At 38.0% G+C, this 25,042-nt stretch overlaps 1 protein-coding gene across 3 annotated transcripts in view; it reads left to right on the top strand.

Annotated features, from left to right (window-relative positions):
* Window positions 1-21,187, top strand: part of ELL2 (elongation factor for RNA polymerase II 2) — a 77,089-nt gene extending 55,902 nt beyond the window's left edge. For all 3 annotated transcript variants that reach the window (XM_065546501.2, XM_073993892.1, XM_005557413.4), the window contains 8 exons: window positions 938-1,197; window positions 7,137-7,261; window positions 7,440-7,527; window positions 9,410-9,980; window positions 12,583-12,646; window positions 17,301-17,472; window positions 19,437-19,481; window positions 19,599-21,187. In XM_065546501.2, the coding sequence (XP_065402573.1) occupies window positions 938-1,197; window positions 7,137-7,261; window positions 7,440-7,527; window positions 9,410-9,980; window positions 12,583-12,646; window positions 17,301-17,472; window positions 19,437-19,481; window positions 19,599-19,715 (1,442 nt within the window). In that variant the 3' untranslated portion in view covers window positions 19,716-21,187. The remainder of the gene's footprint in view (window positions 1-937; window positions 1,198-7,136; window positions 7,262-7,439; window positions 7,528-9,409; window positions 9,981-12,582; window positions 12,647-17,300; window positions 17,473-19,436; window positions 19,482-19,598) is intronic.
* Window positions 21,188-25,042: the final 3,855 nt, after the last annotated feature.

Below are 25,042 nucleotides of genomic sequence, written 5' to 3'. Positions count from 1 at the left end.
TCCTAAACAAGCTAAAAGATTCCACCTGTAAAATCATAAAATGAGAATCTCACACAGTTTCATGCTACTTTTTGTCCCTTCAGCAAGGAATGGTTACTGGGATTGTCAGTGACCAGGCATGTCTGGATAGCTTCACACATACACATAATACTCAGTTCACCTCAGCCCACATATGTTCTAGAAGTAGCCACTTGCCAAGTGTCAGTGTTCAGTCTAAACAGCAAATGGGTTAACCACATGAACAGCACTGGCCCATGTGAGAATGGTGTGAAGGCCTCCTTTGTACCATTTTCCGTTTCTCTAACTCACATGTGTAGTCTCAGCACTGCAGAGGAGAGATTTGTTTGTGCCCTCTGAGATTGGTTGGCTGGTTGGTTCATAGTTTTGTTTTATGAATCCTAAAACTTGTCGTGGCCTGTAAAAAAAAAAAAGAATATCACTAATGGATGCCTCATGATGTTGACCTCCCCGCCTCTTTGTGACTTCTGAACGTGTGAAATTACTAACGTAATGCTCAGCCAAGAATGTGTTCTTAGAGAGGTCTGACAGGTATTTCTGACATTTCACCATGTTCACTGTATTATAGTTTGCTTTTCAGAAATGGCATATATTTATTTAAGATAGAAGTTATCAAGTCTGTGGTTACAGTTTGTGTTACTAGTTATTATCTTTCTGTAGGGAGATCACCAAAATACATGCATAATACATATTATTTCCAAGAAATGATTTTATTAAAATGATTTCTAATTCAAATTTTAGGCCATTTATTTAAAATGCTTTCTGTTTGCATGCCTTCTTAAATAAAGATTGAAATAAAGTGGCCTTTATTATTATTTCCTCTAGAAATGAAGAGATACCTAAATCAGAATTGTGGAAACTGAGATGCTCATATTGTAACCCACAAATGTGTAACAATGTCATTTCCACTGGACTTTAGGGAAAAGAGTGCAAATTCGGAAAGCACCTCAAGCTGTTTCAGATACAGTTCCTGAGAGGAAAAGGTCAACCCCCATGAACCCTGCAAATACAATTCGAAAGACACACAGCAGCAGCAGCGTCTCTCAGAGGCCATACAGGGACAGGGTGATTCACTTACTGGCCCTGAAGGCCTACAAGAAACCCGAGCTACTTGCTAGACTCCAGAAAGATGGTGTCAATCAAAAAGACAAGAACTCTCTGGGAGCAATTCTGCAACAGGTGAGGACAGCTGGAGAAAGGTCCTTCCTGCTTACCTTCTTGTTAAAATGTTCATTTAAAAAAAGTTGTTGTCATTATTATCATTATTATTGAGATAGAGAAATTTTAGGATTATTTTGATCAGTGGCATGTGAAATACAACTCGTGAATATTAAGTTAAATCATCTTATTTTAAGCACTTAATTAAAAACTAGTTGAAATGTGAGCATTGTCTTTATTTGGGACCAACAAATTTTGTTCTCAAATTCCATTAAGAAGAAAGTAAGAAGTGTTTGTTATCTGTTTTTAGTCCTGAATACACTAAAGTATTGCCTTAATTTGTATTGGTTATTGTCAGTGAAATTGTGTAATGTATTCTGTTGGCCTTTGATTGGTATAAGACAGAACATTTTTGCCTAGTAAATAGTTTAAAATGTATCTTGCCCCACGTACTTGGTGCTGCCCTTATTATTCTGTCTTTTTCTGCCACTGAGTGTACCAAGATCAGTCGCTTGTCTGCATAAAAGCATATGAAATTGTAATGTGTTAACAGTGATCCCGTGCCTTATCACAAGCTTACATGTAAAAAAGTGGGCCATTGTTTTTTAAAGTCAGTGGTTTGTTAGACTGTAACCTCCTATATATTTTTTCTTCCTTCCTTCTATCCATGTGTCATAAATGTTTATGAGCATTCAGATCCACCATAAAGGGTGGTCCATCTTTTTTATTTTTTCTAAAGAAATAACATTTCCAAAGAAGTTATTCTGAATTTCATCATTTAAAAAAAAAAAAAAAAAAACCTACAGGCTTTGATCTGTTATTCAAAGAGTAACACTTTCAAGTCTTTATTTCAATCCATTATCTCTTACATTCACAACATAATACTAAATGTTATGAAAGGGTAAAACCATTGTCTCCAATTCAGGTTAACCAGTCCCAAGGTATCTCAATCAATCTTAAGGATCTTTATTAAGTCCTTTAGCACTTTTTGGAAATAATTTAAATCCATATGTAACATAGCAGTTTTACGAGCTCAAAAGAAAGGAGAGAATAAATGAGAATGAGGGTGTGTGTGTTCAGTTTGATATTTGGAGAAGCAGTGAGAGTCAGGTTACAAATCACAAAACATTTGGTAACTGCATCTCCCGAACGGTTGTGAATTACCTCGGTTTGATAATGGAGAGGCCAAATGACTGCAGAGGCAATTCACACATAGACTACTATTGATACATGGCAGTAGTTATGTGATTATATGTATACATATAGATATCTATATAGGTGTATATGTGTGTGTGTATGTATATATCTGAAAGTGTAGATATTTACCCCCAAGCAAGTGAGGCATGAGAGTTACTAGTGTTGATCATTTGATAGAATCTAGAGCATCATCTCATCCTGGTAACATGTTAGAATCCCCTTGGGTAGCTTTTAGAACATGCCAGTGCCTGAACTCCGCCTGAGACCAACAAAAGCCAAGTATCTGAAGGTGGGGCCTAGGCACTCATATTGTATATGGCCCTAATGATTCTAATATATGAGCTGAAACCACTAGCCTAGTGAAAACACAGATAGAAAGGCTAACAACGTCTACCACTTTTTGAGCATATACTATGTGCCAGGCACAGTGCTAGGCATTTCACGTGCACGATCTAATTTAAACTCACAAGGAAGATATCAGGCATTTCAGAACTTTGACATAAACTGATTATACCTAAATTCCCTTTCCTGAACATTGCTAGCAGCTAACAAGAAAAATAACATGACTTTGCTCTAATAAAACTGACCAAAAGTAGGCACCAGAGAAAAAGAAAAAGAGCAGCAAGATACACAAATCATCCCAAAATTGGTTATTCTGTCCCAGACAAACTAGTTGGGAAACAAGTTACCTAAAATAATCAGGCTTTGCCTGTGCCAGTAGAGATAAATTTGCTTACCTGTTACTAACACAGTAGTTTGTAGAACCCTGTGGACATTATTAATTCATCAAAGTAATAGGTTTTTAAAATAAACTAAGATGTTGGCTCCCAGTAAAATTTGTACCTAAATTTAAAAGTGCTTAACGGCCGGGCGCGGTGGCTCAAGCCTGTAATCCCAGCACTTTGGGAGGCCGAGACGGGCGGATCACAAGGTCAGGAGATCGAGACCATCCTGGCTAACACGGCGAAACCCCGTCTCTACTAAAAACACAAAAAATTAGCCGGGCGAGGTGGCGGCGCCTGTGGTCCCAGCTACTCGGGAGGCTGAGGCAGGAGAATGGCGGGAACCCGGGAGGCGGAGCTTGCAGTGAGCTGAGATCTGGCCACTGCACTCCAGCCTGGGTGACACAGCGAGACTCCGTCTCAAAAAAAAAAAAAAAAAAAAAAAAAAAAAAAAAAGTGCTTAACATCCACCAGGAAATTTGTTTATTGCTGTTTATTATTAAACTGGTTATGTATTAATAAAACCTTTTTTTCTTAGAATGACTTTTTATGAAAAAACTAAATTTTAACAATCAGAAACTAGATAAAGTTGAATAATGTTTCCAGCTTGACATTTGGATATTTGGTTCAAGCTCAACATTCATTCATTCAATTCAACTTATTAAGTATCTACAGTGTACCAGACACTGTTTTAAATGCTGGAATCTCAAAGTGACCCCAATAGAAATCCTGTCCTCATGGAGCTTATTCATGAGACAGTTTCAGGACCAGTGAGGAGTTGAAAGGAGCTGGGAAAGGGATCATCTACTTTAAGTGGAGAGATCAAGGAACCTTTTCTCAGATGGCCATATTTTAACTGAAATGCTGTGTGAAAGACAAGAAGATGAGTCAGCACTTGTAGGTGGGCTCAAGACAGAGAAGGCCAGAGCAGATGGAAGAGGGAGGCAGAGGTTAAATCCCAGAGAATATTTTTAGGCCATGGTCAAGAAGCTTAGGTTTTATTTTGAGTAAGATGGGAACTCATTATAGTTTTAAACAAAGATATGATGTCATCTGATTTATAAGTTTAATAAGATCACTCAGACTTCCATGGCAAGAATGGCTTGGAGGGGCAGGAGTAGAGGAGAGAGACTACTTAAAGAGCCTAATATATTGTAGTAAGGCTCGCTAATGGTTGGGTGTAGGGAGACAATGAGGGGAAGAACAGAATCTGTGATTATAGCTAGGTTTTTGACTGAGCAACTGAATGGATATTGTGCCATTGACTGAGATGGGGAGGGATAGAAAAGAAGTAGGTTTAAGGGGGAGAAGAGGATCAGGAATTCTGTCTTACATAGACTCCATTTGGAAGATGTCTATCCAAGATGTCTATATCCAAGTGGAGATAGATGTCTATAGATAGTTATATGTAAGAGTGTGGTTGTCAGAGGATAGTTGGGGCTAGAGTTATAAATTTAGAAATTAGCAGTATATATATCGGGTATTGAAAGTCTTCAAACTTAATGAAATCATCTTAGGAGGAAATGAAGAGAATGAGGAAAACAGAGCAGAAAACAGGCACTGAGCACTTCAGCATTTCAACATATAGAGGATTGAGAAACAGACTTAAAAAACAAAGGTCCTAGGCCAGGCGCCGTGGCTCACCCCTGTAATCCCAGCACTCTAGGAGGCCAAGGTGGGCAGATCACGAAGTCGGGAATTTGAGACCAGCCTGGCCAACATGGTGAAATACATGATGAAACTCTGTCTCTACTAAAAATACAAAAATTAGCTGGGCATGATGGTGGGTGCCTGTAATCCCAGCTACTTAGGAGGCTGAGGCAGGAGAATTGCCTGAACCCGGGAGGCAGAGGTTGCAGTGAGCTGCGATCATGCCACTGCACTCCAGCCTGGGTGACAGAGCAAGACTCTGTCTCGGGGGGAAAAAAAAAAAGGGTCCTAAGAGAGGAGGAAACCAGGAGAATGTCCTACTACAAAAACCTAGAAAACCGATTGCTGTGGCGGTAGGGGTGTTAATGTGTGTAGAGATGAGGGTAAAAGAAAATGGAAGCATTGCCAGCGGGGCGTAGTGGCTCACACCTATAATCCCAGCACTTTAGGAGGCCAAGGGAGGATTGCTTGAGCCTAGGAGTTTGAGAACAGCCTACACAATATGGTGAAACCCCATCTCTACAAAAAATACAAAATACAAAAACTAGCCAGGCGTAGCGGTGTCCACCTGTAGTCCCAGCTACTCAGGAGGCTGAGGTGGGATTATTACCTGAACCCAAGAAGTCAAGGCTGCAGTAAGCCGTGTTCCTGCCACTGGACTCCAGCCTGGGTGACAGAGTGAGACCTTGTCTCAAAAAATAAAAAAGAGAAGAAAGAAAAAGAAAATTAATGGATTGTGTTTATTCCACCTCAAGAAATCTGATTGTATCCTATATTAACTTATTTGCAAATTTGAATTTTAGGATAAATCTATTTTCTCCTTTATAGCAACATTAATGTTAGAATAGTATTCAGCTAAGCTGTGAGAAGCATAAACTATCATATTTGATAGTACTTTTAAAAGACACAGAAAGAATGATCTATTCCAGTAGGAAGTGATAAGCAAGAGTAATTTTCTCCTAGCCTTAAAAATTACTTTTGTTTGGTTTGACACATGAACCCATATGTTTGTGTAGTTAGTTAATGGCTAAGCCCCGACACTCTAGGAATTGCAGTTAAGGCATGAGAAAAGATTACACTTTGGAATTAAACTGGCTGACTAATAACAGTAATTTGGGGGTTCTCTAGGCATATGTTTTCATTTATTGGTTTGGGGAATTTCAAGGACTTTGAGTAAGTGGTTCTTCAGGAGAACTGGCAGATGTAAGGAGCAAGTGTGGTTATCCAAAGACAGACAAGGTTATCAGAATTGATACTATTTATGAAGACAGTGTTTTGTTGATGATTGAAAGGAAAGTTTATAACCCAACATTTGGTCACTGTTTGGTTTCTACTTAATACAAGTGATCAAGGATTTTTATTGTGACTCAAGAGTAATGGACTCAATGCTCAGAAGTAAATAAGGATGTTGGTAATACAGTAGTCCTTATCTATGGTTTCGCTTTCTGGGGTTTCAGTTACCTATGGTCAACCATGATCCAAAAATATTGAAAGTAAAATTTCAGAAGTAAATATTTTGTTACTTTTAAGTTGCGCACTGTTCTGAGAAACGTGATGAGGCCTCACATTGTCCTGCTCTGTCCTGCCCAGAATGTGAATCATCTCCTTGTTCAGCTTTACACTGTAGATGCTACCCACTCATTAGTCACTTAGTAGCCATCTTGGGCCATTATTAAGTACAGTAAGGGTTACCTGGACACGTGCACTGCAATACTATGGCAGTGGATCTGATAACCCTCTGTATGTCCCGCATTAGTCACTAGCCATCTCTGTTTTCAAATCAACTGTTGTAATATCACAGTGCTTGTGTTCAAGTAATCCTTGTTTTACTTAGTAATGGCCCCAAAGCACAAGAGTAGTGTTGCCAGCATGTTGGCATAATTGCTCTATTTTATTAATAGTTATTGTTGTTAATCTCTTACTGTGCCTAATTTATAAATTAAACTATCAGGTATGTATGTATAAGAAAAAAACAGTATATATAGGGTTCATTACCATCGGAGTTCTAAGGCATCCACTGGAGGTGTTGGAATGTATCCTTTGAAGATAAGGAGGGGACTACTGTACAACTGTTTTGGATTCCTTTGACAAAAATAATTGATTTTTTTTAAATCTTCACTTTTTTCCTAATATGGGCTTATTATTTGATTAGAAATATTAAAAATACAATGGCCATTCAGGGAAAAAAACATTAAGCCGTGTATATAAAGCTTTAATTCCCAAAATGAAATTAATGGCATTTATTGAGATCTGGCATGTAATACAAAACTAGCAGTCCCTTTGGGGCCAATTGATGTAATTATTTTCAGTGTAAATCCTAAAGGTTGCCTGTTTTAGGTTAGGAGATGATAGTAAAAATACCTAATGCTCTGTTTTTATACCTCATACTAGGTAGCCAATCTGAATCCTAAGGACCTCTCATATACCTTAAAGGATTATGTTTTTAAAGAGCTTCAGAGAGACTGGCCTGGATACAATGAAATAGACAGACGGTCATTGGAGTCAGTGCTCTCTAGGTGAATTCTTTTTTTTCTTGCTTTTAAAAAAAATGTTTCTTTAAAAATTATGGAAATAAGTGATTATTTTAGTCATTGTTATTTCAGTGTTAAGGTGTGAAAGAGAAGCAAGGCAAGCTTTCCATCATGAACATTTTTAAATCATCTCCGTAACACGTAACATGTGTGTCTTTTACAGAAAACTAAATCCATCTCAGAATGCTGCAGGCACCAGCCGTTCAGAATCTCCTGTGTGTTCTAGTAGAGACGCTGTATCTTCTCCTCAGGTATTTCATAAACTTATAGAATTATAGACCTAACATAGACATTAGGGGCCTCTAATCAGGTCCTCTGATGTATAAGTGAGGGAAATGAGACCCAGAGAAGCTGGACAGCTTGCTTGCCCAAAGCCAGCTGGTTATGGCTGAGCTTAGCCTAGAATTTAGGTCTTGGCTTCCAGCCCAGAACTGTCTCCACTACACAGCACTGCTTGTCCGAGTACTTAATGTCTACCTTGCTTTCCATTTTTAAAGTTTACGTTTTGTTGTAAGATTATCTACTTTCCAATTTGGTCACTAACTAGAAGACTTACCCAGTCCCATACAATTATCAGATTATATGGAAAATTGAAGATATTTAATTTTGTCTGTCAACATGTTCCAGAAGAATGTTTTTGGGGGAAATTGGATTTACAATCAACAAATAAACAAAAATGATGGCATGTTTCCATGTTTTCTTTTCCACTGGATCCTTATTAGAGTACTCCCAATCAGATTCTTCTCCAGTTTAGAGTTTTCCCCAAGAAATTCAGCTCATCCTAGAAAAAGGTGAGAGGTCCTAGGCAGTACTACAGTGAAGCCTGCCTGCTTCTCAGCTGACTGGCCAGGCTCAGAACTCTCTCAGTGTTCTGGGTGCTTTTAACAGACAGTGGGACGGATCTCCCGACCCCAGTACTGCTGACACAGTGTCCTCCCTCTCTCTCTCCGGACCCTACTCCCAAGAATTAGTGAGAAGCCCACAGATGTGTGGAGAACACTAAGCATGCCCTGGGCAAACGGCCGTTCACAGATCAAAAAAATATTAGAAACTTATTTTGAGGAACAGAGGGAGAACAAAAAAGAAAAAGGAAAAAAAGCAAGTCTGTCCTTGCATATATACAATGTCTGTGGAAGTCTCACTTTTAATGCCAACTATTATGAAACTGCTTCTACTCTGATCAGATTATTTGCTGGGTGCCAAATAAACGGTGTTAAATTGAAAACAAAATAATGAGTTGATTAACCATTATTTTCTTTCAAGCCAGAATACAAGCCACAGCATTATATTTAAGCATAAATGTGAATTTATATTTTGTAGTTTTCAACTATCTAAATTTCCTTTTTAACTTAAATACTATTATTGTTGTTGACAGATTAGGCTACTATTACCTTGATTGTTTTAAAAAAATACTTCCACCTAATTTTAATGGACCAATTATTAAGACTTATCTTCCAATCTGGTAAAGAGATATGTAAGGGTTAAAAAAATTAAATAGCATTTCAACAGTGATAGAGATAATTAGAGAAACTCTTCTGAAAGTGCTGGTCGTTCCCACTCTAAGACAGGTAGAATGATAAATGACAGCCAAAATATTCTTAACTGGAGCATTTTAGCCCATTAAAGATTAAAATAAGTGCAGGCTATTGCCCTTTACCTAGCTGTGTTAGTTCTCACAGAGTCAAATGGTACAAATTGCTTTCTCCTCTCATTTAATATAACTAGGTCAACCATGGCCAGCAATGGAGGGTGACTGCCTCTGTTTAATACTCTCCTGAGTGGTATAATCCACATAAATCAGCATAGTCTCTCTTGGAACTTAGGATAAAGCTGTATGATTAGAAAGAATTCAGTAAGCACTTCACGAAATATTTGCCAGATTCTGGTTTTTGGCATTAAACATGAAAATTTATTTCACATTTGGTTTTGTGTTGTTGTTGTTCTGGTTTAGTTTTTGTTTGTTTTTGTTTGTTTTTGTTTTTGCTTAAGCATGAAGAAAGGTTAACACAACCCTGGTAATATTAAGTATTAATATTAAGTAAGGTTACTTAGTTGTTTAACCAGCCATGCATGTATTGAATTTATTTAATTTTAGTGCAAACTGGCTCACTTTTTTCCTTTTCCCTCCCCTAGAAACGGCTTTTGGATTCAGAGTTTATTGATCCTTTAATGAATAAAAAAGCCCGAATATCTCACCTGACGAACAGAGTACCACCAACACTAAATGGTCATTTGAATCCCACCAGTGAAAAATCTGCTGCAGGCCTCCCGCTGCCCCCTGCAGCTGCTGCCATTCCCACCCCTCCACCGCTGCCTTCAACCCACCTGCCCGTCTCACATCCTCCTCAGATTGTAAATTCTAACTCCAATTCCCCTAGCACTCCAGAAGGCCGGGGGACTCAAGACCTACCTGTTGACAGTTTTAGTCAAAACGATAGTATCTATGAGGACCAGCAAGACAAATATACCTCTAGGACTTCTCTGGAAACCCTACCCCCTGGTTCAGTTCTACTAAAGTGTCCAAAGCCTATGGAAGAAAACCATTCAATGTCTCACAAAAAGTCCAAAAAGAAGTCTAAAAAACATAAGGAAAAGGACCAAATAAAAAAGCACGACATTGAGACTATTGAGGAAAAGGAGGAAGATCTTAAGAGAGAAGAGGAAATTGCCAAGCTAAATAACTCCAGTCCAAATTCCAGTGGAGGTATTTTACCTTTGTAAAAGTACTGACTACATGTTAGATGAACCAGAAGTGCATGCTATCATGAGTTTGAAATTATACAGTTTATAATTAGTAATTTATTTAGCAAATGACGTTTCATTTAATTATTAATCTTAGTGTTGTGCTTTTGAGCAGGTTTTTGTTTTTTGTTTTTTGTTTTTTGTTTTTTTTTTTTTTCATTTTACAGCAGTTGTTTTCCATCTCTTTTTGGCCAAATATTAAACATGGTTTTTATATTAATAAGAATGGCATTTAAAAATGACTGTCATACTTGAGACTCCTTTTTGGAAGGTGGACCTTTAACATTCTTTTCCATCTCTGTTATGATATTGCGCAGCCTCAACATGACCTATTATATGCCATTCTTGAACTGATTTAACCAGACACAGTTTGCAATAAGAATATTCATTTCCTTCTTTCTCAATGAAACAGGGTCACCCTTGCTTTAATTAACATTAGCGCAGGGGAAATGTCAACTTTTTAATAAATCAGGCCAAGATAAAATTTCATTTGCAGATCCATAACATCATCTTTATTTAGAGTGAAAACACTTTGTCTTTTGCAAGGCTGTTCTGGTGTTCGCTTAATAGATCTTAAGGTTTAGGGGTTTCCCCCCCAATTTTGAGAGTCCTGTTTTAGTGAACTAACATCAATTGTATTTTGTAAAATTAACCGTTTCAAGCTTTAGGAGCTTAAATGCTAAATATCTAGCGATCCAAAGAAACTTAAAGCTTTACCTCTAAATAAAGCTAATTCATGAAAAGCTTGCTTGCCTAAGATGTACTGAGTGTTAAAAACTGACAGAATTAGATTTTTCATATTTAAAAAATATGTCCTCTAAAACTTAATGCCTTGCATGCCATCACATAGAAGATCCAAGTTCACCATTTGGCATTGCTGCCAGTTTTAAACCCAGAATAACTAAGGCAAAATTCCATAGGAAAATATGGCTTTGGAAAAATTACTTTAATGAGTAGAGTTATAAGGAGTGTTGTCTTTCTGTATTTTGCTCATGATTCTGAAAGTCTGTAATCCTTAGATTTAATTGATCATCTTTGCCATATGAGAGAAGCTCTATTTTCTTTTAGTGTTACTTCCAAAGAAGCCGCTGTAGAATATGATATGATACGTGCTTTTCTTGATCTAGATTGGATACATTTCATGTCAAAGCATTTCTGTTTAAATATTTCAATCAATATAATACTATGTAATGGCACAAAAGGTAGGTGTAAGCTTTTTCCCTCAACACTCTTGTAGTTGAATTTGTCAGGTCAGGAATAGAAATGAAGAAGTAGAACTCTATGTTCAGAGTTCATAAGCCACTGGGTAAACTCCACTCTCCACACTTTCCACCCTCAGGTGGTGCTTCTGAGTCAAAGGCTAGAGACAGGAAAACTGGATTTCAGTATGTTGAGATCTACATCAGAGTTTCAAGTGTTCTCAGAGTTGGAGACCTGGAGAAGCACACTTAGTCTCTTTGAATTCTTTACTGAGGATATAGTAACTTTCAGAGCCAGTTGGGATAATTACAAATTTAGGAAAGCTCCAGACCCACATCTCCTGCATTTTTTGGAATTTATCTGGTGGTGACCTGCACTTAATGCCTTTCTCTTTAAGACTCAGGCTATTGTAAAAGCATGTTCTTTTACCCAAGCATGAATCAAATATATTTATAGGTGAGCAGCATGCACTCAGAGTCTATGTATTTGTATTTGTTTAGGGTACTTTGTCCTTTAAAATATTAAACCGAGAAATTATCTAACATTCACTTTTATATGTTTTGCCAGTGGGCATGATTAGGGTTCAAGTTATCAGTTTAACCCTACTTTGAATGATAAAAAATTACCCTAATAAAGAATGATAAAAAATTACCCTAATAAAAAGAATATCCTCTGGACATGGTGCATTTAAGCAAATGGAATACTGAGGGATTTACATACTTTCACTGTGTAGCCATAATGTTTAGCACTTTTTTTGTCCTTAAAAAAAAGAAAAATCTGTTTAGTGTTATGAGTGCTAGAGATTACAGGAATATAAATCGACATTCAATAATACCTTATTTTAAATTACTTTGAACCAATGGGAAAACTTTCTACCCAATTCCAGTGTCTGCATACAAAAAAGGGAGGCAATAAAAATACAGTGACCAAAGCAGTCTGCTACCTGACTCTATTGTCTCATCCGCCTTGTTTGAATCCCATGAAAAGTAGATGTTGATGTAAAATTTGTATCTCCCATTGTCTGGCTGCATCTGCCACCACAGTCTTTGAATTGCTGGGCAGATGCCACAACTGTTGTTGAAAGAATAGAAGATTGACCTTGGGTTAAGATGGAATTCCTTTATTGTGCAGACACTGCAGTAGCCAGGGTGCTTTAAATGCCTGGCGTCGGTTCTGCTGGCGCTGGTCATAGGGCCTCTATTGTTCGTGTTCAATTGTATTCCTTGCTCACTGTTGCTTATTGAGATGGAAGAATAGAATTTGAGGAAAAGTGTTCCAGATGTTTCTAATCTATTTTAGAATTACAGGCATTTGATAACCTTCCTGGTTGATGAATGCTCTGATTTTGTTTTTTTTCTTTGTAGGAGTTAAAGAGGATTGCACTGCCTCCCTGGAACCTTCAGCAATTGAACTCCCAGATTATTTGATGTAAGTTCATATGTCTGCCAATGGAGAGAGCGACTTAATTTTAGAAACTTTGCAAGTTCTTTTCCCATAATTTGCAAATCAGAAAAGTAAGAAGTTCCAGAAATAGAGTCCTGGAGCCACCTCTGCAATTGAAAGGCTGCCATTTAGCCTGCCCGTCCCAAATCTACCCTTGTCTGCATGAGCAGGTTGTGCCTCCCTCCGCTCTGAGTTGTGTTCATTGGCCTTTAACTATAGAGAAGCCTGTCCTTTGTTCCGGGGCCTGCCTAAGCATTTGATTGTGAAAGATTTTAGGGATCTGACTCTTCAAAGCTGACAGTCTATCAATGCCCAGTCATTCACTTGGGTCCCCCAAAGGGATAGTTTATTGCTGACAAAGTGCTTGAACCTCTGCACATAATAATACAAAGTGTTAAGATAGACTGATTTTTATTTAAGTAAAGTTCTGCCCTCAATTTAATTTTTAGAGGAGAGAAGAGTAAAATCTGATCATTTCAATTTAGTAATGGTTATAATGTTTTCTTGTTGTGACAAGTTGCTAAATGCTGAGCTGGGGACATTTTTGTAACTGGCTATCACAGAAATTATAACTTGGACACATAATTCTAGCTTTTTTACAGAATAAAAGGTTTCTGTAAGAAGAAAATAGGCCGGGCGCGGTGGCTCAAGCCTGTAATCCCAGCACTTTGGGAGGCCGAGACGGGTGGATCACGAGGTCAGGAGATCGAGACCATCCTGGCTAACACAGTGAAACCCCGTCTCTACTAAAAAATACAAAAAAAACTAGCCAGGCGAGGTGGCGGGCGCCTGTAGTCCCAGCTACTCCGGAGGCTGAGGCAGGAGAATGGCCTGAACCCGGGAGGCGGAGCTTGCAGTGAGCTGAGATCCGGCCACTGCACTCCAGCAAGGGGGACAGAGTGAGACTCCGTCTCAAAAAAAAAAAAAAAGAAGAAAATAATTAAGTTGCAGGAGCCTGGAAAAATGGAGAGGGAAAGAGCAAACAAATCGGACTTTGAATAGCTTTGAACAAATGTGCAAAATAGCTAGAATGAGAAGGGAAAATGGAATCTGGGCTGTCTGAACACTTTTCTTCTATTAGTAGCATCTCATGGTGGACAATGTTAAACTATGTTGTTTAGCCCTTTTCATTTCCAGAGTAAAGATCATTTTAGATTTAAAATGTGTTACTTCTGCTTAACAGTAGTGTGAAAGCTATACTTATTGGGGAATGATACAGTATGAAACCATAATGCTGGTTATCATCTCTTAACTAACAGGAACTTGAGAAACCTTGCTGAGTACCCTCTCATCTGAGGTAGTGTATGTAATGGTTTTAGAGTTCTGTAGGAGGGCCTTGAAAGGCAGCTATGACCTACCATTTAGTTGGCCCAGGAAGGGTCCGTTGTCTGCAGCCAGGCTTCCAGGACAGCCTCTGGCTCTGCTGCCGAGGGGGTTCACCTCTTTAACTGCAAACCACTTCTCCTTAGAAGTCTTTAAATGTCAACCCCCTTGAATAACAACTGCCAATGCAGTGCTCTTGTTCTTTTTTGATGGATTTTGAATTATTTTTTATAATAGTGACATACACTTATTATATACAACAAAATCATGTGGGGAAACTAAAAAATAATGCTAAACTTTTCCCCATGGATTCAAGACTGTTGTGTTTTGCCAAGTTCATTAGTTAATCCCTCCTTTTTTTGTTTTTGAGACAGAATTTCGCTCTTGTTGCCCAGGCTGGAGTGCAATGGTGCGACCTCAGCTCACTGCAACCTCCACCTCCAGGGTTCAAGTGGAGCCTCCCAAGTTGCTGGGATTACAGGTGCCCACTACCATGCCCGGGTAATTTTTTGTACTTTTAGTAGAGATGAGGTTTCACCATGTTGGCCAGGCTAGTCTCAAACTCCTGACCTCAGGTGATCCACCCACCTCAAGCCTCACAAAGTGCCGGGATTACAGGCGTGAGCCTGGCCTTAATTCCATATTTAAAAGGTTTTTTTTTTCAGGTTACTTATCTAAGGATGGTTCCTGGATCTGCCTCAGTGCATTTCTGCATGTTTGTCATGTTTCTAGTACTATGTGATTGTTTGCTTAATTTATTTAAATAAACACAATTTATATGTAGCAAATTTTCTAAAAATAGTTAAAAAGCATGGATTTTCAGAAAAATTACCAAAACTACAGAACTTAAGTTGCCTCATAAGAAAACTAAAGGGATATACTATAAAACCTAAATGATCGAGGCCGGGCGCGATGGCTCACGCCTGTAATCCCAGCACTTTGGGAGGTCGAGGCAGGCGGTCATGAGGTCAGGAGATTGAGACCATCCTGGCTAACATGGTGAAACCCCGTCTTGACTGAAAATACAAAAAATTAGCCGGGCATGGTGGCGGGCACCTGTGGTCTCAGCTACTCGGGAGGCTGAGGCAGGAGAATGGCATGAACCCAGGAGGCGGAGCTTGCAGTGAGCCGAGATGGCACCACTGCACTCCAGCCTGGGCGACAGAGCAAGACTCCATCTCAAAAAAATAAATAAAAATAAATAAATAAAACCTAAATGATCAACCTTTGAATAATTCATACTTAACCAAAATATTTCTAATTTTTATGTAATAAGACTACTTTTACTTGTAGTTAAGCTGTCAAAACTTATTAAAATTTTTTCCATCACCACATAAAGAGCCAACTGTAGAACTACAACAATTTTTCGTAAAAGTAGGGAAACTTTTTTCTTAAAAATGCCAGTGTAACCAAATAATTTCTTCTAGAATAGCAACACAGTTGTTGACCACACAATTGTGGTCACTGAATAATTTCCCTAAGGAAATTATTAAATAAAATACTGAAGGTGTGATTTTGAGAAAGCATGATAAATATATAACAAATTAAGTCTGAGTTTCAAGATCAGTTTAGCTGTGTTGCTAATATATGCTTATCCCCAGGGACCTCTTTTTACACCGGGGCTCCCTCTGGTGTACAGTCAATACAGCCCATGCCCAGGAAGGACTGCTTCACTGCTTGGCTGGCAGTGTGCCTTTTATAGCTAAGACACCAGAAGGGCAGCTTTACATCAGCGGACTATCACTGTTTCAATTACACTTAGAAAATTAAACCTCTACACTGTCTAACTCAGCATGAATAAAAATATTAATGAGGACACTAAGTTTGCTCACTGCATCACTTTTCTCACATTTCCTGCTAAGCATCTGTGATATTAGCAATTTAAATGAACTGATGGGCTTATATAAGACCATTTGGAGAGGACTGAACTCCAAGATTTTATGGCAGTGAAGAATATATGTGTATCCCCAAGGGGCATCCTGAAGCTCCTACCACCTGCCTGAAATTGCTTTGAAATCTCAATTTTTATTTCAAAAACTCAAGGGAATTTTGCATTAATGACAGGAACACAGAGTGCAGAGAACCAGGCCAGATCCTTATGTGATCCCAGTTCCCAGATCTACAAATAAGTAATACTGTAATAGGCCAGGCACAGTGGCTCATACCTGTAATCCTAGCACTTTGGGAGGCTGAGGTGGGTGGATCACTTGGGGTGAGGGGTTCAAGACCAGACTGGGCAACATGACAAAACCCTGTCTCTACTAAAAATACAAAACTTAGCAGGTGTGGTGGCATGCACCTGTAATCCCAGCTACTCAGGAGGCTGAGGCACGAGAATCAGTTGAGCCCAGGAGGTAGAGGTTGCAGTGAGCTGAGATGGTGCCACTGCCCTCCAGCCTGGGCGACAGAGCAAGACTCCATCTCAAAAAAAAAAAAAAAGTAATACTGTAATGCTAAGTTTAATAATAAAATGCTGTTTTAATTTATTTATTATTGAATAAACCGATACTCTAGGAAAATGGTCTTCTCTCACCAGTTAAGAGTAATTCATATCCCAAAGTAAAACACAGATTTATGGCATTTTATTAAGAAAGTAAGTTAAACTAATAGTACAACGCTGGCTTCTGTTCAACATAGTATGACATTTAAATGTTTGAAAAGAACTAGAGAAATATGCCTTTTTTTGGTCTAACCCTCATTTTACAGAATGGTTGGTAATTTCCCTTTCATACTTTATATATTTGCTTGGTCAGAAATATGAGGAAAGGGACAGAGGAAGCAAGCCTGAGGCACCTTGTTGAAGATGTCTGCTGGCAGCATGTCTGAAAGGCCAAGCAACAGACTGCCTCTCATAAAGCAGTAGGTCCAGAGAGAGCTTTGACTTTCAGCACTCAGTGACTGCATGACATTCTCCTGGTTTCACATTACCCATTGAGTCCTTCTGTCTCTCTGTGACTTGTAACAGATGGGTTAGCATCTACCATTAGTGTGGTAGTGAATTATCTTGGATAGAGAAAGATTCAGGAGACTAGATCTGTGTAAATACTGTTTTCTTTTTACTTAGTTGCATTTTAGTTCCATTGCCACCATGTCTTTACCACATTTACTCTCCTTCGTTGAAGCTCTCAAACTCTGTGTAATAATTTTACCTGAAGATGTTTGGAGGAGTGACCTAGCAGCCAACCAGTGGCAGAGTGGCATTAAACATTAGTGACACATGCATGGATCTAATCTCTAAATATTTGGTTTAAATCTCAGACTTGTGTAATCATGTTTATTGGATAGCTACTCTCCATTTGTCTTTTTTTCTTATTAGAAAATATATCGCTATTGTCTCCTATGAGCAACGCCAGAATTATAAGGATGACTTCAATGCAGAGTATGATGAGTACAGAGCTTTGCATGCCAGGATGGAGACTGTAGCTAGAAGATTTATCAAACTAGATGCACAAAGAAAGCGCCTTTCTCCAGGCTCAAAAGAGTATCAGGTAAATGGATTTGTAACTAGATGGACTGACTTTCATATTTTACCTTCTTTCTTTCCCTGCCCTGCTCAACCTCAGCCGTCACAGAGTAAGCACTTAGAGTAAGCACTCTTGCAGACCAGCCTCACTGCTGCTTTAGGAAACTAAATATTTGAAATAGTTCTTGAAAATAAATTAACATAGTAAACCTGTATTTCTACCAGTGGAAAAAAACCTTGTGCCACTATAACATATCACATATTGAGAAAAATACCAAACACAACTAAATAGGAAAAAAAGTTGTATCTTGAGATTCAGCTAAACATTTGATTAATTACACTGCCAACTTAGACTACAGCTCAGAGGTCTGGTGCTATCCCAAAACAGTGCTATTTCAAGTATTTTTCTTTAAACCTCAATCTGAGATAGAATAGGGAAGATATAGGAAATAAAGAGGGCTTAATACACAGATATTTGGGGTTTAAGTAAAGAAGTTTGGTGCTTCTAGCTACAAAGACTGATCTTTGTTAACCAGTCTTACTCTGTTTTCACTTTCCTACTTGAAGTAGTAATATTACTACCACTGACAAAGAGCAGGAGATGCCTCACCTGTCTCCTGATTGTTTTTTGTAGTTCTTAGCAAAGGGATTGATTGAAATGAGTATTTCCCTCCCATGTGGGCTAGATAACTTTGTCACACTTCACGGACACAGATGGTATAGTGGTGCCTCTGTCCCAGCCCACTACCACTGTTCAGGCTGGAACCTACGGGAGACAATGGATGAGTTTTCCCACAACAATGAACAGCCGGAGAGCATTTGTGTCCTAGAGATTCATTATATCTTCTACTAGAGGGCCTTAATCTTTTTCAATAAGCTGGTGAGAGTTATAGGAGACTGTGCCAGAAGAATCGGTGTTCAGAGGTGCAAGAGGTTGGTGATATGGTGGTTTGGGGTTTATTTTTTTCTATATAGTCATTTATCAATGTATATAATTATACTGAAACTAGAATGTAATTCCAAGGATTACTTGGTTAGGAGTGGTTAACGTTTGTGTGGCCTTGGGCAAGTTACTTAATGCCTTTTTGCCTTGAATTCCCCATCCATAAAATGGGATAATCATTGAGTTGTGAGGAATAAACATAAGTAAGCATGAGTAAAGTGCCTGAATCCATGCCTGGTACTTGGTACATACATTAGGCTATTATCCCCCCAGGCACCTGACCCCCCCACACCAACCCCCACAGAAAATCACTGTTACTGATTTCCAGTGTATTCTTTCGGAAGTGTTTAAGTGTGTGGTATGTGCATGTGTGTACACATGGTATAAAATGTACGTACATTTATACACAAGTAATTTCAACATATATGCCATATTTAACTGAATCTAAGGTTTCTTCATTTGTAAGATGTACCATTGTTTTATGTCCCAATAACTTAAATTATGATACATTATTATTTGTACTGGTTTCATTAAAATGGGGAGAAATGAGCATCTTGCAAGTAATGAAATTCTTAGAATACTATTCTGTTTTTCTTTTTTAAACAAATGGTACCAAGCTGTCCATATTGTTCAGCACTTTCCTTTTTTCTCTAAACAATATAATGCATCTTAGAGAATATTTTTATATCGGTACATAAAGCACTTTCCCATGTTTTAATGGCCTCTTAGTATCCTTTGTATAGATTGACGGACATTTCAATTTTGTTTACTGTCTTTTGCTTTACAAACAGCGCTATAGTGAATAATCTTGTATATGCGTCATTCACTGAGGGGCAAGTATGTCCATAGGATAAGTAGAATTGCTGAGTCAATTTTGCATTGACTATTTTGGTAGCTGTTGCCAAGTTGCCTTCCATAAAGATTGTTTCAAGTTATATTCCCACAGTCAACATTTCCTATACTCTTGCTAAATGCATGTTAGCTGTTTGTATTGCCACACACAAAAGAAGTTATTCTCTTCTGATTTCTAATATTTAATTTTATAGAATGTTCATGAAGAAGTCTTACAAGAATATCAGAAGATAAAGCAGGTAGGTATCGTCACTGTTGATTTTCTGACCTGTGGTTGAAAAATGTTGTAAATTCTGCAACCTCATTCCTCACCGTTCTGTTTTTGTTTTTGTTTTTGTTTTTTTTATCATCTGCAGTCTAGTCCCAATTACCATGAAGAAAAATACAGATGTGAATATCTTCATAACAAGCTGGCTCACATCAAAAGGCTAATAGGTGAATTTGACCAACAGCAAGCAGAGTCATGGCCCTAGAACTCTGCTTGGACCAGAAGATGTGAATAAACTTAAGCTTATTTATTTAAAATTCCAAATGAGTTGCTCTAGATTCTAAAAAGGTGAAACTTTGGCTGTTTCAGGATTAGTAAACTTGAGTTACTTTTTCTTTTCCATTTTACTTTGCTTCCCTGCATTTCGAAGCTGCTCTTTCTGGTCCTCCCCACCACCCCACCCCCAAGACTTGTGTTTGTTAATAGAAATAATTTTTTAGGTATTGGGGATCCATTGTCTATATTTCAAATCAGTTTTTTTCCTCAAAAACTTGTGTTTGTTATTAGAAATGATTTTTTAGATATTGGGGATCCAGTGTCCACACTTAAAAGTTGTATGTGTTTTAAAAACAACAACAGTGATGTGCAAGGTGAAATGCTTTTGGATAAACGTAAGCCTATTTTCTGACCTTTCTTAATGCAAACTCTTTGCCTTAAATGGTAGAATATTTAGAAATTTGCACAAAATTTAAAAAAAATAAACATTGTCTTGGAGGGTTAAAAAATAGAAAGATGTATGTGTATAGATTCACATACACATATGTATATACAGGCTGACTTGATCTAGAACATTAAATCCGCCCTGCAAGTTAACCCCCCATTGCAATGGTTGCCTTAAGGTGTTTGCTAGTTGTATACATAGTGTGGTTAATCATTAGCTACACTGCTTCCCACTTGATTAGAGCAATGGGAAGCATATTGTGGCCTACCAGCATCTGGAAGTGTGTGCTCGATCTGTATGTGTGCAGAGGTGGTGTGGATGTGAGCGTGCATGAAGGAAAAAAAGCTGCTACTCCTAGTAGGCCAAACGCTCAGGTTAAACAACTGACGAGTGTTACTGTAGGGTGTTTTTTTGTTTTTGTTTTTGTTTTCTATCAAATTGCTAATTTTGTTGTGGAAGACAAAAGCATTTCCATTTCAACGAGTTTGTCAGCTTTATTAATGTTGGGCAAAAATTGATATGTCATGAAAATGAAACAGATCTATAGTTTTGGGACAAAATTATAAAATTAAATGTGTAGGTAACCTATTTATATACTGCTATAAAGTATTTTTTGAAGAGAGATATGCAAAGAAGCTATTACCTACATAAGATGTATATTTAAAGATTTTTTTTTCATCCTGGTGCCAGGAATATAAAAAAGAGTGGATATATTTAACCATAACATACTGTGATTCATCAAACAGCACAAACTTTCATTTCATGGAGTTTATCTGTTGACGTTGATTTAAACTGTCACTTGTTTTATCATGTGGGAACATAAGTTATGTGGTCAAAAATACAAGGATTTTGAACTAATGTTGATTCAAGTTGTATTGTCTTATTGTATTGTCTTTTCAAAGTGCTGCCAGTTGAAAAGGGAAGCATTATGTTTACAAATCTGTTTTGAAATGTTTGCCAAAATTTTGGTAGTGTCTTTAATAAAGATGTTTGTCTCCAGCATCCAGAAAAATAAATAACTTTGTTGTGTATCACTGTAAACCAGAAAAATGTTGGTTATCTAGAAAACTTGAGAGAGCATGTAGATTAACTTTTCTCTTTGGGGTTCTTCTAAAACATTAACTGGAAAGATTAGATAATATACTAAAATATACGGAAGTATACAGACTAAAGACTGAAACAAGACCCTTTTGCACTACCACTCTATAACATTACCGCAGAAATTTTGTTTCTATGTAGCATAGACCTCCTAAGGAATTCTGTTTCTTTTAGCATTGAGATCCCTGGTGCTCTTTTTTTTACCTCAGAATTGGTACAATCATTATTAAACGTTAATTTATTTCAAACTTTTTAATTGAAAAAAGGAAAGGGAAGCTTAAATGGGGATAAATTCAGGCACCATATTATTATGATAGAGTCTCATGAGGGGTTTGTCTATAGGTAATGAACTCATTGGTGTTATTTCTTGGACATCTTGGCCTTTTAATCGAAGACTGTGTGCTGCTATTTGCTATCAGCAAGGTTTCTCAAAAGCAAAAGGTGCTTGGACCACTTGGATCACCTGAGTTAGAATCTCTAGGTATAGGGCCTAAGTATCTGCATTTTCACTGGTTTCCTGTAGGTGACTTTTGCAAGCTAAAGTATGAGAACCATTGACTTAGATGTAGCTCTAAACTTTTAGGTCTGTAAATCTTGAAATGTTGAACTGAAGGTCAACTGTTGGCTTTTTTTTTTTAATGTCCATCATGTAAGCAGGTGCAAATCACTTTTCCCCTTTGCATGATCTGAGGCACCTCCTCAGTTGTTTCACTGCCAGCTCTTATTTCAGAACCTGTTTACAAACAAGCCTTCCAGTTGGTGAATGGTTAGCCATTGGAGCTCCTACCCTGTACATCAGCACATCTGGTTTACAAGTTGGGTAACAATGAAAGCTGGAGATGCTAAATGGAAATCCAGCAATGCATACCCTTAGACCTGATCACATACCAGTAAAAGCCTTAATTTAGATGTTAGTTGTATGTGTTGGACAGATCCTTGCAAAAAGTGTGTCTATTAGTTGTAAATTTGAAAGTTATAAATCTCTGAATCTGCCATTATCCAAGTTTCATCCCTTTTGAAGATGAGGCATGAGCCTATTAAAATATTTATAATCATTTTCCATCTCCTACTGCAAGACCTTTAGATTCTTAAAAATGATTACTATAGGAATAGTGGCCACTTAATGTCAGTTACTCTGGTGGAAGAATTTTTTTTTTTCTCTTCTTTTTGGGAAGGATGGTGTAAAAAATAGCAAGATTAGAGAATGAGTTGTATAGTTTTTTCTATCACATTTCATCTAAAATGATTTGAAGGACTTTTGAAGATTTTTACCAACATCCTTAAATCAACTCCAGATTGAATGAACAACTGATTTAAAACAAACTAAGAACATTAACTAGATGTGGGCTTTTTAAAATATATAGGTATTGCATTTCCTACCTTGTTATTTATTCCACTTTGAATACTTTAGAGGGGTTAACTTTCAACTCTTTAAGTAGTAACGGATGTTTTATACTTGTTCTCACAAAATTGTTATGGTCAGTTTATATCATTGCTCCATGCATTGATTATAAAAATTCAGTATTAATTTTTTCTCTGATTGATCTTATAAGCTTTAGAGTTTTCTCTTATAAAGTGTTTCACCTTATTATGTAAAACAAATGCCTGCTTGCATATTGGAAGATGTTGAAATTAGTTTTAGACAAAAATGGTCCATCAGTTCAGACACTCTGCTTGGATGCCTTACCCTTTTCATTAGTGCATTCTTTGCTTCTGAAACTTGGCAGAAACTCGTTAGCCAGTCCACTGCCTTTCTGAAAATGTGTGGAGTCACGTATGCTTGGTATATGCCTTTACTACTTTTAAAGTTCTACAGTTTATTACTTGCCCAAGTATTACTAAATCCTTTTCTTACATGTACTGGATGGAGAAAAAATTATAGCCAGCACTTTGAGAGGAAAGTTTTCGGAAACGATATTAACTGGCACTACTAACTGAAGGCCACAGAAGATGCTATCAATGTTATTTGTAACCTGAAGATTGAACAAGGCTGTGAGGCTCATTTCAAACTATTTTGAGGTGTTAAATTATATATATGCTGTTTCTCAGCTGTTCCACTCAAACCGTGTTAGGACTCTCAAAGGTAAAATGTCACAGGGGCATTTCAGTTGTTACTGAGCTCAGCAGCTGTGGTGGCCCCTGTTCTACACCAATTTCAGTTCAATAAAAATGTTAACTTTGCAATTCTGGTATTTGTTTTTCCTTTGTCTCATTTCAAGCCTCTTTGTCTTAAAAACAAACAAAAAAAAAGCCCATGACAAAGTATTCACAGAGCTATTACTTGTTAGGGCTCTAGGAAGTGGGAGCAGGGAATTTGCTCCACGGAGCTGCCTTTTTGTAAAGTGCAGGACATGCCCTCCAGGGGCAACTTCTACTAGGGGAACAATAATCATATTTACCATTTATTGAGGGTTTCCCCTTTGTTACACATTTTTGCTGCATTATCCCATTTCTCCTCACCACCTGTTATCTCCATTTTACAGGTGGGTAAACTAAGTCATAAAGAAGTTAAGAAACTTGCCTCTCACACAGCTAGTAAATGGCAGAGCCTGGGAAGTCTGACCGCAGCATCTGTATTCCTAACCACTTCTCCATCGTGGGCCTCATATGTTTATATAGGATAAGACTAATCTTTTCAAAGTGACAATTCCAGTGATACCACATAGGCTAGATAAGTCCTTTTGGTTCCAAAGGCTAGAATGTGGGGGTCGGAGTGATTTCTAGTGGATTATTTTGGGGGAGTTGATTTATTGGAAATCACAGAATACATTTGAAGGGAGACTGGCACACTTTTTGAGAAAAGGTTGTTTCCCCTGTGTTCGCTTTACTTTCAAAAGTGTACAATGTTAACAATGGGGTATTTGAAAGTGGGCGGCAGAGGTAGGAGGGAAGGGTACAGTCTTGTAATCATATCATTTTCTCTTCATACCAAAAGGCTATCTCAGGAACAGACTCCAGCTTAGGAGTATTCAGTCTGAGAAGACGTAAGGGCATTCTCCCAGCTGAATCCTTAACCTCCAGTTTCTAAAAATCTTCTGAAGGAATAATGTAGGAGGAAGGGAAGAAAGCCTCAATCAAACATTGGTATTAAAAACCCAGAGTGAGTAATGTGGGCGGTGCCTCTGGTCATATTTACGAGAAGCCTCAAGGATGAGTGAGTTTCACAACATCGGGACTATGAGGAGCCCTCCCTAGTCCCTTCTCCCACTGGACCTTCAACAGGCTCCTGTCCTCAGCTGTAAAATGAAAATGCGCTTTTCTTACTGAAGCATGGAAGGGTTTCACTATTGTTTATAAAAGCACTTGGGAATTCTGTGAAAAAAAATCGTTCTTTAAACTACAGATTATCTGCTGAATGCAAGAAGGAGTGTTGAAGCATTACTTTCCATGTGAGAATGAATTCATTTTGACTGATTGCAAAGGGGACAAAGGCAGAAGCTAGAGGTTTCAAGGTGAGATGCTGGGTTTGTTTTATTGAATGCTGGGTGTACGTGTACCTGCTCTACTGGTTTTACCTTTCTGAGACTGGGACAGGAAGCTGACAGTGGTAGTGGAAGTAGGAGGCTCTGATATGATTGCTTAATTCTCAAGTTAGGGATCAGATGATTCTGCCAGGTGCAATGGTGGAGATGTGTCATTTCAATTCCTGCCTGCCTCATTCAACTGACCAACCTGGCTGGTTTTTCTTACTGTAATTAAATGGTTGGTACAATGTGAGCATTTGTAGATGGACAATAAGAACTTCACATCTGTCTAGGACTATAAATGTAGAA

This window comes from Macaca fascicularis, chromosome 6 (genome assembly GCF_037993035.2).
Source record: "Macaca fascicularis isolate 582-1 chromosome 6, T2T-MFA8v1.1".
NCBI classification, from domain to species: domain Eukaryota; kingdom Metazoa; phylum Chordata; class Mammalia; order Primates; family Cercopithecidae; genus Macaca; species Macaca fascicularis.
Note: the sequence above shows the minus strand (reverse complement) of the source record. Positions and strands in the feature narration are given on the sequence as shown.